Source organism: Chiloscyllium plagiosum, chromosome 9, assembly GCF_004010195.1.
Source record: "Chiloscyllium plagiosum isolate BGI_BamShark_2017 chromosome 9, ASM401019v2, whole genome shotgun sequence".
NCBI lineage: Eukaryota > Metazoa > Chordata > Chondrichthyes > Orectolobiformes > Hemiscylliidae > Chiloscyllium > Chiloscyllium plagiosum.
Genome location: NC_057718.1, coordinates 105,502,370 through 105,521,210, shown reverse-complemented (window position 1 = coordinate 105,521,210; position 18,841 = coordinate 105,502,370). Strand labels below are relative to the sequence as shown.

The window sequence follows — 18,841 nt, the reverse complement described above, 5'->3', positions numbered from 1 at the left end:
ACTTTACCAACAACTGAAGTGAAACTCACTGGTCTATAATTACTAGGGTTGTCTCTACTACCCTTTTTGAACAAGGGAACCACATTTGCTATCCTCCAGTCCTCAGGCACTATTCCTGTAGACAATGATGATTTGAAGATCAATGCCAAAGGCTTGTTAATCTCTTCCCTTGCTTCCCAGAGGATCCTAGGCCCAGGGCCCAGGGGACTTGTCTATTTTCACACTCTGCAGTATTTCTAATACCTCTTCCTTGTGAACCTCAATCTCTTCTAGTCTAGATGCAAGTATCTCTGTATCTTCCTCACCAACATTTTCATTTTCTATAGTGAACACTGTCGAAAAATATTTATTTAGTGCATCCCCTATCTCCTCTGACTCCACACACAACTTCCCACTATTATCCTTGATTGGCCCTAATTTAACTCTCATCATTCTTTTATTCCTGACATACCTATGGAAAGCCTTAGGGTTAACCCTGATTCTATCCGCCAACAACTTCTCATCTCCCCTCCTGACTCTTCTGAGCTCTCTTTTTAGGTCTTTCCTGACTTTCTTGTAACCATTTTGTCCTAACATAAGCCTTCTTCTTCTTGACCAGGGATTCCACTTCCTTAGTAAACCACGGCTCACGTGTTCTATATCTTCCTCCCTGCCTGACAGGTACATGCTTATCTAGGACACACAGGAGCTTTTCCTTGAATAAGCTCCACATTTTTAATGTGCTCATTCCCTGCAGTTTCCTTCCCCATTCTACTCTTCCTAAATCTTTCCTAATTGCATCGTAATTTCCCTTCCCCCAGCTGTAACTCCTGCTCGGTGGAGTACACCTATCCCTTTCCATCACTAAAGTAAACCTGACAGAATTGTGATCGCTGTCTCTAAAGTGCTCACCTACTTCTAAATCTAACACCTGGCCAGGCTTGTTACCCAGTACTAAATCTAAAGTGGCTTTGCCCCTTGTAGACCTGTCTACATACTGTGTCAGGAAGCCCTTCTGCACACACTGGACAAAAACTAACCCATCTATAGTATTCGTACTGTAGTGATCCCAGTCAATATTTGGATAGTTGAAGTCCCCCATGACAACTACCCTGCCTCTCTCACTCCTATCGAGAATCATAGGAAACACACTCTCAACTCTGATCTCCAGTATCTGCAGTCCTCACTTTCTCCTAGTCTAATATAATTTAAGGTAATTTAAACTAATTTGCTAAATTCAATTATTTATCGAATTGTAACATGGAAAGATTGTTACATACCTTTGTGATAGTTTTCGTTTGTTTTGTAGAATAGTAGGCGGTTTATTGTTAATGGTTTAACAAAAGATTGTTATACTATCTTTTGTACATTTATAATTTTGTAAAAAATGAAAACCTTTTTCAATTAAAAAAACAGGATGGAGGCAGTGAGGGTGTTTTCCCTCAGACAGTCTAAGACAAGAAGGCATAATCTCAGAATAAGGGATCACATGTTTAAGACAGAGGTGAGAAGGAATTTCTTCTCAGAGAGTTGTGAATCTATGGAATTCTTTACAACAGAGAGTTGCTGACTGGGTCATTAATGTAATCAAAGCTGAGATGGATTTTACTAAGATAATCAAGGGTTGGGGAAATGTAGGTAAGTAAATGGAGTTGAGGATTATCAGCTCAGGAACTATCTCATTGATAGCAGGGCAGATTCGATGGGCTGAATGGCATACTTTTGCTTCTATGTTTTATTATCTTTATTGCTTCCAGATGTGCAGTACTATCTTGTACAGGCAAAGATTAAAATGAATCAAAAAGAATAGTATTGGTTTCGCTCTCATGTTTTTAGATTTTCCCTGCTATGTGTCCAACTGTTTAGAGTCTAGATTAACTGTTTAAGTAGTTTACTTTTGCCCATAATAGCTCTGCATTTTGAAGTATTTGTATAATGTTCCACTGGGAATGTAATTAATTCATGGTGAAACACTGTTCTCAACGTCCAGAATTTGTCACTGGTGAATTTGCCTCATTTATTTTGCCGGATACCTACTGTTATGTTCTTCTCTCTCTCTTTCTAATTTAATTAACCCTCTCTCTGATGCAATGGTAAAAGCTATATGAGATAACTTCTGATGAAATGTTAAAAACCTGAAATGTTAACTGTTTCTCTCATGACGGATGCTATCAGCCTTGTTGAGTCTTTCCTGTATTATCTTTTTTATCTCTCATGTCTTGTGGCTGCAGTATTTTGCTTTAATGTAGTGTTGGGAGCCCTTCTGCTGTATTGCTGCATCAATAACATTTTAGAGGAAAGCATTCATCAAATAGTTTGATTAGTTTTTCCTAGTAATGCAACTATATTTCGTCTCAGTGCCCCAGTTTGTAAACAGGATAAATTGCCAACCACTCCTCTTTGAAGTTGTTATACAGATGTTGGAGAGAACAGGATTATGCTTTGCTATGTTGCATATCAATGTGCCCAGTAATCCATCAGTACCTAATCCCATAGCTCCATATGAATAATTGCTACTTGGGTAAAGCAATGGCTATAAAATCACACCAAACATGGAGCCAAACCTTGAAGGGGAAGAGGGATATGTGTCAGTGAGGGTGGAAGAAAGAACCAAACATGTGAAAGTATCTGGTACCATGTTATAGATTGGGAATTTGCATTCATAAATAGAAATAATGATAATTTACTAGCTGTATATCTGGGTTAGACTGCTGTACTGAACATCTGGAGCAAAATGTAAACATATCCAATGGGCAGAAATGCAAATTTCTTCAAGCAGTGCAAATACCATGCCAACAATGGAAATATCCACCAGCTAGAACTTGCTGCTGTGCTAACCAGCAGTGCTTGGAGATCAGTGTGATGTGGTTCACAACAAGGGATGACAAAAAAAGTGAATGGAAGTGATAGTAAGGATCATCTAACTTCCGTCTATTAGCTTTCCAACAATGCCCCGGAAATCAAAAATACTGTTTAGACATAACTCTGGATTTAATTTTTGAAATATAATTGTTGTATTATCTTCTTTGATTAAGTTTCATTCCCAGCAGGAAGATTGTTGGAATGGTTGTGATTTTTAGGCTTTTGTATAATTCTATTCCTCCACTTTTCAGGAAACAATAAAGAGAAGGAAGAAGCTATGATGCAGGAGTGGTTTGTGTTGGTGAATAAGAAGAATGCCCTCATACGGCGACAGAACCAACTTTCACTTCTGTAAGTGCAAATGAAACTGAGCTCATTCATTTGAGGAATCTGTGGATGCGCCATATTGGATGTAGAAGTATGATTCAAGGCTTTAGAGATAAAGAGCAGTGACTGAAGTTTTGAAAGATGTGGGAAACATGCTTATACATAGCAGCAATACAAAGCTGAGGACAAGTTTCGTCAGGTAGGCTTTGAGGAGGCGGGTGGTATCTTCATGATTATAGGGTAGCATATAAAGTCCGGAAGGGAGTGAACAATAAATAAAGGCAGACCGGAGGGTGGTAGACTGGAACAAAAAAATTGAGGCGTAAATATGGCAGAAGCAGCAGAATGGTTGATCTGCTTTGCGACATGAAGACATGAATGAAGTCTTTGTAGTTGGTGAGGGGAGGGGTGTGGTTTGGGGTTTGGTTGTATGGATGTGTCCCCACATGCTGATGTATGGGGAAGGACATGGCTAAGCCATATTTGACAACAATAACCAGAGTAAATGCTTATCAAGTGTGTTTAAGTTCACAGACTGGCTGTTTGACTAATGGAGATGGTGCACATGGGAAATGGATCAAATGGCAATAAAGAAGGGATAAGTTTTTTTTATATATCAGTGGAAGTATTTGTAATATCATGGGTAAACCAGACTCAGGATAATGATTGTGATGGATTCAATGGATCATTTTGTTGCCAGGGTGAGAAAGATGTTAATATGATAGGGGCTTGGCAGAAGCATCAGGATAAGAAAGAGAAAAGGAATCTTGAAAAGCTTAAGGAGGACTTTGATAACCAAAGTGCTGAATAATGTAGTTCCAAAGGCAGGCCATTGGAGTCGAAGCATTGATGAGAAGGGAGATCAAGAGGACACCCAAGTGTGAGAAAGTGACTAAGAAGTGGGTTGAAATTCCCAAGGACAAGATCCCCTTGGTTTAAGAATAGGGAACAGAAAGGAGGTAGAAAATGTCATTAACAAGATGTCTGTCATGCCTGGGGTGGGCAGTTACATCAATAGGACATAAGGAATGGAGATGTCTAAAGTGTCTAAATGTGGTAAAGAATTAGGGGAAAGATCAAAGTGTGACTTGTAGAAAAATGTTACTCAAGTAATGTGATTATTGGTGTGGTAGGTGGTGTAACATTACACCAAGAGAAAGTGTTGGCACGATTGATTTCATTACACGAGATGTTAATGCTTTCCTCCTGAAAAAAGTAATGTATGGGAAGGCTGTAGATATTTTTCATCAACTAGTTCAATGTGTTATGATGCCTCGTGAGTAGGTGGAACTTGAACTCGGCCTCCTGGTCCAGAAGTAGGGACACTACTGCTGAGCCACAAGCAGCGCACCTTTATGGGAGGGCTGTATCATACATAGGAACAACATAGGAATAAGGAGCGGCAGTAGGAAATTTGCCATTGGAGCCTGCTCCGCCATTATACGTGATCATAGCTGATCTAATCCTGGTCTCAACGCTGCTTTTATGCCTGCTCTCCCATTTTATCCCACTTTTCATCAGAAACATATCTATTTCTTTCTTGAATCTGTTGATTAAATCTGCCATCACTGCACTCCAGCAGTGAGTTCCATAGATTCACAAGAATTCCTGCAAGAAAGCAGGTAATCTGCAAAACTAAGAACATCTGGCTTGGAATTCACTGGATATGAGGTGGTTGTAGTTGGAAGGTATGGGTATTAAGTCAAGAGATAGAAGATATCACAGTTCAGTCACATCATATGAGACTTGATTCATAAACATGGTACTCCTAAATTAGGATGGCACAGTGGCTCAGTGGTTAGCACTACTGCCTCACAGCACCAGGGACCCGGATTCGATTCCAACCTCAGGAGTCTGTGTGGAGTTTGCACATTCTCCCCATGTCTGCGTGGGTTTCCTCCGGGTGCTCTGATTTCCTCCCACAATCCGAAGATGTGCAGGTCAGGTGAATTGGCCTTGCTAAATTGCCCATTGTGTTAAGGTGCATTCGTTAGGGATAACTATGGGTCTGGATGGGTTACTCTTCAGAGGGTCAGTGTGGACTTGTTGGGCCGAAGGACCTGCTTCCATACTGTGGGGAATCTAATCAAATCATTTGGGGCCTTCTTTAAACAATATGGCTTTTACTAATTTTTTTTCAGAAAAAGTCTATAAATTAATCAATCTATTAAATTCAATTCAATTTCTAGCCTAATTAGGATTTCAATTCGATTTCTACTTAAATAAGATAAGTATCATAATTACATAAAATCATCCCAGTAGCTGCAAGTCTTTCTAAAATTGTGCAATTTGTTCTTCTTAAATTATCCTTTGCCCATAATCAAAGAATATGGTGAGCAGCTGGGAAAAGTGAAGTTGAAGCAGAAGATCAGCCGTGATCCTATTGAATGGCAGAGAAGACTTGAACAGCCATATGGTCTAATCCTGGTCCAATTTCTTATGGTGGTCATCTTTGAAGTTCTGTTTAATGTGACATTGCCAATGATACTGAACATCAGAAATTCTGTTAGTAATTTTGTTGCCTGTGTTGTGCACACCTGGAAATCTGCACTTGAAGACTTCAGCCATGGCTTAGACATCTCTAACTATTTTAATAAGATACCAACTTATACGCTTTCACTAAAGCTGCATTCATAATGACCAGGTTTCTCCTTAAATAGCATTAACTGCCAAGCTGTCTTCCACCCTTTCTTCCATTCACTCAAGATTTATTCATTTATTCATCATCCATTTCTTTACTGTATCCCACTCAAATCTTCTCAATCACTGAAGATTCCTTCAAGGAATTTATTTCCATAATTCAAATTGTAGACATAACATAGTCCCCATAACAACTCTTAACTGAATCATCTTCATCTGAGGATTGAACTCTGTTCTCATATTGAGGATGTTATCCTTATGCTGAACAAAGTTAAAATGTGCCTTTCAACTTTCTTCTTCCTTTAGTTCAAACCTGAGTTGTCAATTCTGTAATCTTTCCTGATCAAGACTCATTGCATTTCCTCCCACTTGATCTCAGCAGTCACTCTTGAAGTTTCAGGTTTTTATAACACTGACTTGGCAATGCCTAATTCTTGCTACCAGTTTGACTTTATTCCCCTAGTTTCAACCTGTGAGTTTGAATGTGCAAATTGATTTTTTTTAACCAACATATTTCACGACTAATCAGATCCCACCTAAAGATAAGAAAAATCTAAAGTCTATCTAATGAAATTGTATTCTGTCCTAAGTAGTTACATTGAATTTAACTCAATGCAAATGACATACTGTATGAAATACAGTGCACTTTTTAACTGCATAAACTAGCATACGATCAGTGAAGGTTTGTGTATCAATTATTTGGAGTAGATTAAAGGTTTCAGAAAAGACAATAGTAGGTTTCAGTAATCAATGAATCTTAAAGGTTGCTTTTAGTCAGTAATGATTTGTTAATTACTGTATTGATGAACTTTTTTGACTTGCCTAGGGAAAAAGAGCATGATCTTGAGAGACGCTTTGAGCTGTTAAATCGAGAATTACGAGCTATGCTTGCAATAGAAGGTGAGTGATTAGTGGTTATTTATCAAATTTTTCAAAATTATTCATTTTCCTTTTCAAATTCTTAATTTCAAAATTTTGAATAAGTTAACAGCTCTTAAATTTTCCTTGTTGAAATGGCAAACTCAGTATCTGACTTGAAAAGAAGCTGTGTGCACTTTATTTAAAAATTAAAATTCGAACTAATATTGTTGAAAATGGTAATACCGAACTCTTTGAATAATTGTAATATTCTAGATGTTCACATGGACATTGTTATTTTCCCTCTGGACTTGTAGTTATGTCAGGGATAAAAATGTGTTTAGAAATCCTCCAAGTTCTTGTCTTTTCCAAGTTAAATGCCACCTGGTATTGATTGCGACTTTGCCTGCAAAATAAAACAATTGCAATCAATGCCAATTAATTCTACCGCTCTGTATTGACCTTGTTAGGCTTTGACTGAGTACAATTATGTCATTCTTCACCTGATAAGATGTCTGAGCCATTATAAATCAATTCTAATTTATTTCCCAGGTTCTGCCACTGGCATATATTTGGACTGGAATTGGTTCATTCCAGTATTTCACTGTCCATATTGCTAGCTAATGTGCTGTTACCAAGAGTATATTCATGAAAACAATTTCTTTATAAACCCAAAAGGAACAATTTTTCGGGGTGTGGAAAGATATATATCACACAATGTGCATTTTCTCAGAACAATATGATCAGAAACTCGTGCAAGTTAGTCCCTCCCCCGCCCCCCCAAATGAATTGCATGCATAATCAATTGGTCATTGTCCAACTTGTTAAAGTGTTTATTGCAAGTAACAAATCACCGGTTGTGCCAATTGTTAATCTGTTCAAAGAATAGTGTTGGAGAAATGGTATAAAATTATACAATGGTGGAGAAATGAGAATGAATTACTTTTGATTTGTCCAGTGCATCTTTTCCCCCGTGATGTCATTTGTAGGGGAACAAAAATGTACAAGTAAAGCTCTACTATTGCTACAAATTTGCATTTGTGGTGAATTTACAGCGGATTCAGCTCAAAGCATCCAGAATAAACAATCAGGAGTTATTCTCTGTAATCGTAGATAAGAGTAAAAACTCCCACATCATTTCTTGTATTACTGGACTGAAATTTGGAGATTAACATCAGGGAGCTATAAACAACATGATCCAAATCTCTGACTGGATTTAGCCTAGAAAAACTGATGGTGCATGCATTGGCACACAATTTATTATCTCCTAAGGGATAACAATTCAAATCGTCCTGCCTCAAGCTGCATAATCAAAATGACAATTATATTCCTTAGCATGTGTTTAGGAAATTATTAATCTGAATTACTGATTTTGCTAAACTTTTTTATTTTATCCAAAAGAATTGTACTCATTTTTAAACAATGTATTTAACAAATAGAAGCTAAATAAATTGTTCCTTTCTTTTCTGAACTTTAAAATAAATTTTGGTGTTCTGCTGCTTTGAGAATCATGACTATATCATCTTGGTTAATGTTTACATAGAACGATATAAATAGCATTCATTGTAAAAAAAAATGAAATGATCAGTCTTCCCAGTTTCAGTCCCAAGGGTTTTCCAGTTCTGCCAATAGTGCTGTGACCACTGATGACATTATGGTAAAAAAGACTTGTGCAGTCAGTGGTCCCATTCAAATCAGTGTTTTCCAGACAGGTATGCTGATTTTTTAGTCTGTTGATGACAGAGTAGAGTAGACAGTTCAGCTTTCAGCTAAATGTGCAGAACTCATTGATAGCATGGGAAGGCAGTTTTATGAAACTGTTTTTGTCCTATTGATGTCAGTAAGATGTAAGCACTTGTTGGTGGGGATCACGGACCATCGTGTTGGTTATGTGTGGAATGTTTCTCCTTGACCACTTTTCAAAAGTTATGTGGATGCTTTATAATCTCTGAATGGTCAGTATTCTATATGTGCTGTAGCAAACAAGAAACTGTGTTGGAAATTTGAACAGCCAATGCTGAAATATACATTGCCATTCAGCTTGCACACTGTGATGAGATCAATAGGCCTATCAAATATTGGGACGTGTAGATAGAATAAGGTTAAATGTGATACCCAATCACTTTCATTGCAATGGATTCAATTGCAATTGGCATTACCGCATAGGATGCACTTAATTTGGAGTATGGTCTCATCCTACTGTGAAGGCTTTTGACTGAAATTTCCATTTGTATCATATTAGTTCTGAAAGAGAGTGCAATATATTGTTGAATTCAAGTTCGTGCCCTTTTTGTAATTATATAAATCGCTTAAACTGGAGCTGGATAGATTTCACACAATATATGAAAGATTGTACCTGTTTCTAAGAGATTTACTCAGTCAAGCTTTATTTTCAGTGTTTCTCATTTTATAATCAAGTTAAATTCATACGTTTGTTTAAAAAATAAACTTAAACTCACCCAGAAATATTTTCCTGTCCTTTGTATATAGCATAAAATAGTCGTTAAAAGACTATCCAGATCTGACCTGCTCCATCTACTGTCAGTCAGATTATTACAAATATCTTCCAACATTTAAATGTTGGTTTCTCCCACTTTGTCTTAGAGGCAGTACAGACCATAATGTGGTTATTGAAGGCAAATAAAGTCACAGGAATTCTAATTAAAATGCTCCATGTACATTAAGGGAATCCACGTTATAAACTAAAGTATTTGTATAAAGTCCCTATATGAAAGCTTGTAGATTTTTAAAATGTCAACTAATTTTTGCTGGCAGCATTCATTTAATTGTGCGTCTAGTATCAGATCATGATGTTTTATGTCTGGATTGAAATCAAAATTAAATGTGGTATTCTGATATAAAGCAATCTACTGACAACATTTTAACACAAAAAATGAACATGGTATATGGAGGATATTTGAAAACTGTCTCTGTTGAAAATGTAATATTATCTACATAATTATATTACAGCAATATCAAATGTATGTTTTTGCAGTTTTGGACATCAGTAAATACCTATCATTGGTCTTGAGTACTGCTCACATTTTGTTTATACATGGCCTAAGGATAGTCTCTAAAACATTCTGTTTTTTATTGTTAACTCACGAAATGGATCTTACTCTGGATTTTGCACTGCTTTATTCATTCTCAGTTTGTAGTTTGAAGTGCAAGCTCTTCTAAAAGGATTTATGCATAGGTTCACTATTTTTGTAGTTACGGTTTATATGATAAGCTTTTTTATATTTAAAATCAATATGTAATCCTGTGAAGGAGCTTATCCCCCTAAAACCCCATTTGTAAATCTATTTTAGCTTTGTTGCACGGTGCAGCCACAGTATTCCAGAGATTGATTAGGTCCAGCAGTAGAATCCTATCAAATGGACGCTCTGATGATGCTGCACACACTTTCTGGAACGCTAGTTGACTGGGACTGAAGATAAGACCAGATTGCAATCCCCAGTGCATCATTCACAACAAAATGTTAATTTTCAGAAATTTACAGCCTAATTCGTTGAAACAACAAATTCTAAAATACAGCATCCAGTTTTTTGTACTTTTAGTTAGTATAAAATAGTAAAGTCAACCATTTACTTTGATTCTATGATATTGTCAACAATGTTTTTTTTTCGTCAATTAAAAATCAACTTAAAAATTATCATTTGGATACATATGTGTAAATTCATTTCCATTTTACTTTGAGGGAATTTTATTTTGGAATTTTTATCAAGTTTGTATCTGCTTATTTATGTTAAGCTTTCTCTTTTTAAATTTTAATTGATGTTTTTAAATTCCTGGGAAGTATGCCAAAAGGAAGTAATTTTTGATAAATGTTAAGTTTTTTCATAGTCCATTGTCATATAATGGTGAGCCTTCAATTCACATTATAGAACAACAAATTGCATGGATTACACCAGCTATTCCTATCCAGTTGCCTAAGTAGCAAAATACAAAGTTTATGCATATTACTCTTTTCAAATTAAAGCATTAAGGTATGGTTACTGTCTGCAGGGGTGGGTGGCAAGGAAGGAATGATGGAGATAGAGATATGTTTATTCACGATGGCCTAGCCATCATTGTGTGGGCCAGGCTTGATGGATCAGCTGGTCTTTTCTTGCCTGTGAGCTCATACCTGTCACACAACAGGTGAAGTTTATGCTGAGCATTCAGTTGTAATTACACTCTTTTCATGTTCTTTGGGTACTCTGTCTTTTAACCATTCTACCCTTGAGTACTGAAGGCGTTGACTTGTCTAGTGGCATGTTTCTGGTGGCAACTTTGGTAACTAGCCTGCATCTCCCCTCTGAGAGTTTGGGTGGTGAATGTTGGCTGGTTTTCCTATAATTAGGGATCATTGCAATCAAGCTTAAAGCTGTCCCCACTATTAGATATCCAATTTCTAGCAGGTAAATTTATTCATTTGTCTATGATTGTAACAGGCTTTCAAAGGAGAGGCCATTGTAAAGTAATAAGATCATGATGTGAATTTCTTACAAAAAGTGTGTTGCATCCTCAATCTGTTCACATTGAAAGTTGGAATTTTTATTATTGTATTATTCAAGGTATGTTGTAGAACATTACTAAGTGTTTTGTCCATGCTCTACATGAGTCAGCCCTGTTTTATTTTTCATTTAACTAGTAAAATGCTCAAAAGCTATGTTTAAACTTAAAAACGTCCCTGAACTTAATCAAATAATGGAAATTTTCTGCATCGAAAGCTGTGATTCAGTATATGGGTAGATTTTACAGAGTAGTTGGAATACAAGTGAATTGGCCTGGTTAAACTAAAGCTCTTCAGTGTCATGTTTGCTAGAATAGTTGTACAACTAACATCTCAAGGCACTGGATCAATGAAGGGTCCTGACCCGAAATGTCAACTTGTCTTCTCCTCTGATGCTGTCTGACCTGCTATGTTTTACCAGCTCCACACTTTATCAATGCTGCCTGTGCAAGATCCTGCAAATCCACTGGGAAGAAAGAAGCAGTAATACCAGCATCCTCGACTAAGCCAACATCCCCAGCATCAAGGCACTGACCATCCTTGATTGGCTGCGATGTGCTGGGCACATCGTCCACATGGCCAATACGAGACTCTCAAGCAGGTGCTCTCCTTCCAGTTCCAAAATGGCAGGCAATCCCCAGGTGGACAGAGGAAACACTTCAGGGATACCCACAAGGCCCCACTGGGGAGGTACAGCATTCCCCTGACACCTGGGGATCACTGGCCTGAGAGCATCCAAAGTGGAGGAGGACCATCCGGGAAGGCATTGAGACCATGTCGTGAAAAGGTGAAAGCCAGGCGAAAATAGTGAAATGTGCGCACTGCTACAACAACACCCCACCCACCCCTTTCCATGACCCCCACCTGCCCCAAGTATTAACAGAGCCTGCAGAAATCACATCGGATTATACAGCCATATACAGATTCACCCTGAGAGTGGAAAAGAGTCAACCTTGTGTGCGAGGGACCACTGATGATGATGATTATGATGACATGTAAATTAGAGCATAATAACCACAGACCTTTGATTATGTGCAGCTTAGTTATGGGTGAGACAGTGGCTCAGTGGTTAGCACTCACAGCGCCAGGGACCCGGGTACAATTCCAGCCTCGGGCAACTGTCTATGTGGAGTTTGCACATTCTCCTTGTGTTTGCGTGGCTTTCCTGCGGGTGCTCTGGTTTCCTTCCACAGTCCAAAGATGTGCAGGTTAGGTGGATTAGCCATGGGATATGCAGAGTTACAGGGATAGGGTTAGGGGATAGGTCTGAATGGGATGCTCTTTGGAGAGTTGGTGTGGACTCAATGGGTCAAATGGCCTATTTCCACACTGTAGGGATTCTGTGATTTTAGTGTAGCACAGGTATACCAAGTGTCGAAGCTTCAAGCATTCCCAGTGGCTGGCAATTTACATGTTTGCCTGTACATTACTTCATTCCCTTCCCTCATTATGAAGGTGTTTTTGTCTGCTAATTCCTCTGAAGTACTGTTACAATCTGAGTGGTTATAATAGTCATACTGTTATTTTTTTGATTTTTTCAATCACAACTTAATTTCCAGTGACTTAAATAAGTTAGTTTGGTTAATTGATCTCCATCCACGTGGGCTTACAGTATTGTCAAGAAAATACTAGAGAAATCGATGGAACTAAAAACTGTCAGTTTCCCTGGACTTGGTAGCTCACATTCTAGAATTTTAAAAGAGGTCACTGCAAGATAGTGGATGCATTGGTTATGATTTTCCAGACTTCTCTAGATTCTAGATTTTTTATTTGTTTTAGTGATCAACATGTTTGGACACGTTATAGCAAAGCCCTATAGCAGCTTGGATTTGAGCCTGGGCTTTGGCACAGAGGGTGCTAAAGAGAGCTCCCTTTGATCCCTGTTGTTAGTGTGTATAGATATTATTAATCAGCTTGTACGGGCATATTATTACACACCTCTGGAGCAAGTGGGACTTTACCCTAAGTCTCCTAGCTCACAGATAGGGACACTGCTACAAACACTGCTCTCCCTCCCTTGATAGTTTGTATGTGAGTTTTAGTGTTAAATGATTTTGTGCATTGGATATTAATTGAGAACTCACTTGTACTCCAATATATAGGCGAGGCTGTTGTGGCATAGTGGTAATGTCCCTTCCTCTGGGCCAGAAGGTCTAGGTTCCTGCCATTGAGGTATGTCTGAGCATGGTTTTTTAAAATGTATCTAGGAACAGGATGTAACTCAGGTTAGGATTGGACGTGCATAATATTAATGTATGCCTTTGTAAATAAACATTTGGCAGGGAATAAAGACCAGCCTCCCACATATCCTTACCTCCTGGCAGCATTTACCCTAGTAAACCCTCTCAGAATTTGAATAATTTCATTGGTCAATGCTTATTCTGCTGCTGAATTCTTAAGAATATGGTTCCTTGAACACAACCTCTCCACACATGACAACCCTGTTTTCCCAGGAAGCAATCTGGTGAATCTTCATGACACCCACTCTAAGATATGTAGATATTTCCTCAGCTAGAGTGACTGATAGTTTACTCTCCAGGTATCATCTCACTAAAGCCTTTTACAATTTCAACATGACCTCCTTACTCTAACCCTTTATGATAAAGAGCAATGTACAATTACCCTTTGGCTGTATTACCGACACGCTCACTGTGATTCACATAGAACTCCCACATCCCTCTCTGTGCACCACTTCATCTTTTAAAAAATATTCTGTTCCACTAATCAATATCGATATGTACAAATGAACTGTGTGTTTTGACAGTGGGTCACATGGGCCAGAAAGATCTTAAGTTTGATTCCTATCTGGGCAGTATTTACTGACCTCAATCTGGGTAACAGTGAGGTTGATATAATTGGGCTCAGCATTCTTTGGCTAACAAGTTAGCAGTTACATCAGGTTTCTGTTGTTTTTTTTGTGATGTGGGGATGTCAGTGTTGGACTGGGGTGGACAAAGTTAAAAATCACGCAACACCAGGTTAAAGTCCAACAGGTTTATTTATGAAGTACTAGCTTTCAAAGCACTGCTCCTTCATCAGGTGGTTGTGATCCCATTCCACTCGCTACCTGACAAAAGAGCAACACTCCAAAAGCTTGAAATTCCAAATAAACCTGTTGGATTATAACCTGGTATTCTGTGATTTTTAGCTTTTTTTTGTGGAAGTGTGCATGGCAGATAAGAACTGGGTTATTCTGGCTGTGATCTTCTCCCCTATCCCCTTTACAAAATAACTCCTTCATGGTTACTAACAAAACTAGCATATGAACAATGATTTGTCTCAAGTATCAGAAAAACGAAGAGCTTGTGGGTCTGAACCCCTGTTTAAATCACTGCATTCAGGATATATGAGAAACATAAAAATCGGAAGGAAAAAGAAATAATCATTTTAGTTTCAAAATTATATGAAAAGGAAAGCGAACATATAGTGTTCATTTCTATAGCTGTGTTCATTCTTAGAGGGGATTTGAGGAAAATGTTTTCATCCAGAAGGTGATGGATATCTAGACCTCTCTACCTGAAAGGGCTGGAGGGAGAGGAGCCCTCACAATATTTAAGAATTATTTAATTGAACACTTCAAATGCCATTGGATACAAGGCTGCAGGCCAATTGCTGGAAAATGCGATTCGGGTAACTCTGATCTTGATGACTGGCATGGCCACGATGGGATGAATTGCTCATCTACATGTCCTATTGCTTTCAGGGATCTGTCGAAATGCACACCAAGGTCTCATTGATCCTCTGTGATTCCTAGAGCTCTGCCATTCAATGTGTACTCCCTTTCCTTGTTAATCCTCCTATGCTCCAGGGGACAAAGAAGTCCCAGCCTACCTAGCCTCTCCTTAACTCAATCCCTCCAGTCCAGCAACGTCCTTGTAAATCTTTTCTGCACCCTCTCTCAAGTCTAAGAATATCCTTCCTATAGATGTGTGACCAGAATTAGAACATAGAACATAGAACATAGAAGAATACAGCGCAGTACAGGCCCTTGGGCCCTCGATGTTGCGCCGATCCAAGCTCACCTAAACTACACTAACCCACTATCCTCCATATACCTATCCAATGCCCTCTTAAATGCCCATAAAGAGGGAGAGTCCACCACTGTTACTGGCAGGGCATTCCACCACTGTTACTGGCAGGGCATTCCAGTTTTCTAAAAGTGGCCTCACCAATGTCCTTTACAGCCAAGACATGATGTCCCACTCCTATACTCAGTGCTCTGACCAATGAAGTACGTGTGCCAAACACCACCTTCACCCCCCTGTATACCTGCAACTCTGCTTCCAAGGAACTATGCACTTGGGCCTCTAGGTCTCTTTGTTCAGCAACATTTCCCAGTCCTTGAACATTTTTAAGGCAAAGGTAGGTAGATTCTTGTTAATTACGTGGGTGAAAGGCAGGAATATGGATTTGACATTACAGTCAGATCAGCCATCATCTTATTGAATAGTGGAGCAGGCTTGAGGGACTGAATTGACTACACTGCTCCTAATTCATATATAATGCATTTAGCAAATATTATTCAAGACATCGAGGTGACTTCCATTAGTCCTCTTCAGAATAATGCCAAAAGACATTTTACATTTGCAAGAACAGGCGACGACTCCGTTTAATGTCTCATATGAAACAGTGTACCTCTGACAGACCATCGCTCCCTCAGTACTGCACTGAAGCATCAGTCTGAATGATGTATGCAAGTTTCTAGAGTAGGAATTTATTCCACAACCTTCTGACTGAGTGCTGTATTGAACTATGGTTATTTTTGGCCACTACCAGACTCTCTTCCTCCATGTATTGACTAGAGGAGATTGCCACTGCTGCCACAAGGCCCACTGCCAATTTCCTGTTGGCAGTGATGGAGATATTGGCAGTAACCCAGAGGGTATGGCAGCTTGTCAAGTGGCACTTCCACACCAGTATCTATGTGTACTAGGCATAGACAAGGTGACAGGCAGTTAGCTTGTGGTGGGATAGGATGAGGTATGGGTCAGTGGTAGGTTTAAGGATAATGAGTTTGGGATAGGGAAAAGATGACTTTGTTCCATTTTTCACTGATTTCTTACTTGATTGTTTCTGTGATTAGCTCAGGTTACAGGTTAAAGGCATGATGTGACGGTATTGAAAGACTTTTTTTGTGGATCAGTGACTGAACATAAGTTATTTTAAAGAGGGGAAAGGGAATGTATTTGAAGAAAACATTATCAGCATATAAGTAAAACATTGAGTTGAAAACAAGAGTATTGTTGCAGGCTAGGAGCGATTTTAACTACTTACCTGTCTGCAAACCTCTTATTATTCCTCCATTCCTTGTACACTTGGGGGAAATTCCAAATTTTAAGTCACATGATGCTAACTGGAGACCTGTTACATCATGTCTCCCAGCCAGATGACAGCTGCTAAAACTGACATATGCAGTGGTGGCAGCAGGTGACACTCTCTGTGCTGGGGACAGATTGAAATCCTTCCCAGTTTTGAAGATAAGCTCTGGAGTTTCAACCATTGCAATCAAACTCAACACACATGTCAGTGAAACAATACTAGCTTGAAGACCTAATACTGAGAATCTCCAACAGGCTGCACTGTACGTGTTCTGTATTCGAGCATTTTAGGAAATGTATTACATTTATGAGATTGGATGGAGTACATGGAAAGTGTGTCTGCTTTCAATGTATTATAACCCCATGACTTGAATGCGCTGGAGTAATCACATCAAAATACTTTGAGTAAGTTTACACAAAGATCTTACAACTATTATGTTAAAAATTAAGATGGTTCTTGAAAGATGTTCAATAAAACAAGTGAAATTGCTTCAACGTTGTCAACATGTTCAGAGCAAGTATTTACTTACTATTCCTTTCAGAAATGCTGAATATATTGATGCCTATGAAAGCAAATATTCAAGTTCAGCAGCTTGTCCAAATTAAATTAGAAATATTCAAAAAGCTGAGATTTACCTCAGTTGGGTGGCTTGCTGGAGACAAACTAGCACAGAGCCTTATAGACAGGAATGTCAAGAAACCAGGAAGAAAAGCAACATGAAAAGTCTAGTAAAATACAACTCTTGAAAAGGAACCTGTACGTATTGGCTGTGCTCAAACATGACTCAGACAGTGTTCTGTTTTCAGTATTTGGAATATCCTGTTTGCTCAATCTGGACAGATGCAGAGAGGGTTTAATGGTTGCATTAAAGACAGAAAAATGAGACTAATTAATAAAGAAGGTGAAGTATCAGGAAGGAAGCACTTTTTGTTTTCTACTTCATATTTTCTTGCATTTTATTTTTTTATTTAGGATTTTAATCAGTAATAGGTTGAAGAATTATGGGTGGCAGACGGGAAAGTGAAGGTGAGGCCAGGATGAGATCAGCTATGATTGTACTATATGGCAGAGCAGGCTTGGGGGGCTGAAAAGTCTTTTCTGCTCCTAGTTCTTATGTTCTTATTACTAATTTGTTTACTGCACCATCATAGTTTTGGTATGATGAGAGTAATTAATTGTCATCAGGTCTTTACCCTGTGGGGTGTGATAATCTCTCAATCTATCCACTTCTCTAATGTTCTTAAAGTTAATTTTAATAAAATATACATTTCTAAGTGTAAATACGTCAATATATTTTCCACTATCACTAAATATCCTGCAGGTTAATGTAAGTAATTGAATTAATTGGTATACCAACACCAAGCGCTGTTTTTACTATGGCAGCAATATTGTGTGGAAAAAATAAGCAGAGGCTAGGGTTCATTTGAGGTTAGTGGTGGTTTAAACTACTTTGGCAGAGGGATGATGTAAGAGGCAAGGAGGAAGTACAATATGGTGGTGGTACACAACAAGCATAGAAAAAAAATCCAGTCAGTCTGGATGGCAGAGCTTTTATACGGTTAAAGTACAAAGGAGTATGGAAAGGTTGAATTGCATTTATTTTAATGCAAGGAGTGTTATGAGTAAGGCAGATGATTTAACAGTGTTGACTAACATAAGGATATGATATTAATGCTTTCAGAGATATGTTTGAGTGTGGGCAGGAGTGGTAGCTCAGTATTCCAGGGAGATGAGGGAGGTGTTGCTGTGTATAAAAGAGGAAGTAGTGTCGCAATAATGTCAGAGTCAATTAATGCAGTAGAAGGGGCATCAAAGAACATTACAGAACAGGAACAGGCCCTTCTGCTCTCCAAGCCAGCGCTGACACATTTTGCCCTTCCAGGCTAAAACTGTCTTCACTTACAGGACCCGTATCCCTCTGTTCCCTTCCTACTCATGTATTTGTCCAGGTGCTTCTTGAATGTTGCTATTGTGTCTGCTTCCACCCCCACCACCAGCAACACATTCCAGGCTCTCACTGCCCTTTATGTGGAAAAACTTGCCTCATCTCTTTTAAACATCCTCCATCGCACCTTGAACCAGTGTTCGCTAGTAATTGACCCTTCCACCCTGGGAAAAAGGCCTCATACTTTCCACTCTATCCATGCCATTCAAGATCTTATAAACTTCTGTTAGATCACTCCTCAACTTCCTGCATTCCGGTAAAACAAATCTTTCTCCATAGCTAAAATCTTCCATACCAAGCAACATCCTGGCAAACCTTTTTTGTACCCTCTCCAAAGCTTCCATATCCTTCTGATACTGAGCTGAAAATGTGTTGCTGGAAAAGCGCAGCAGGTCAGGCAGCATCCAGGGAAC

At 38.7% G+C, this 18,841-nt stretch overlaps 1 protein-coding gene across 4 annotated transcripts in view; it reads left to right on the top strand.

The window, feature by feature from the left end:
* Nucleotides 1-18,841, top strand: part of ehbp1 (EH domain binding protein 1) — a 386,143-nt gene that overhangs the window by 358,956 nt on the left and 8,346 nt on the right. For all 4 annotated transcript variants that reach the window (XM_043696731.1, XM_043696730.1, XM_043696729.1 and 1 more), the window contains 2 exons: nt 3,093-3,192; nt 6,635-6,708. In XM_043696731.1, coding sequence (XP_043552666.1) covers nt 3,093-3,192; nt 6,635-6,708 — 174 coding nt within the window. The remainder of the gene's footprint in view (nt 1-3,092; nt 3,193-6,634; nt 6,709-18,841) is intronic.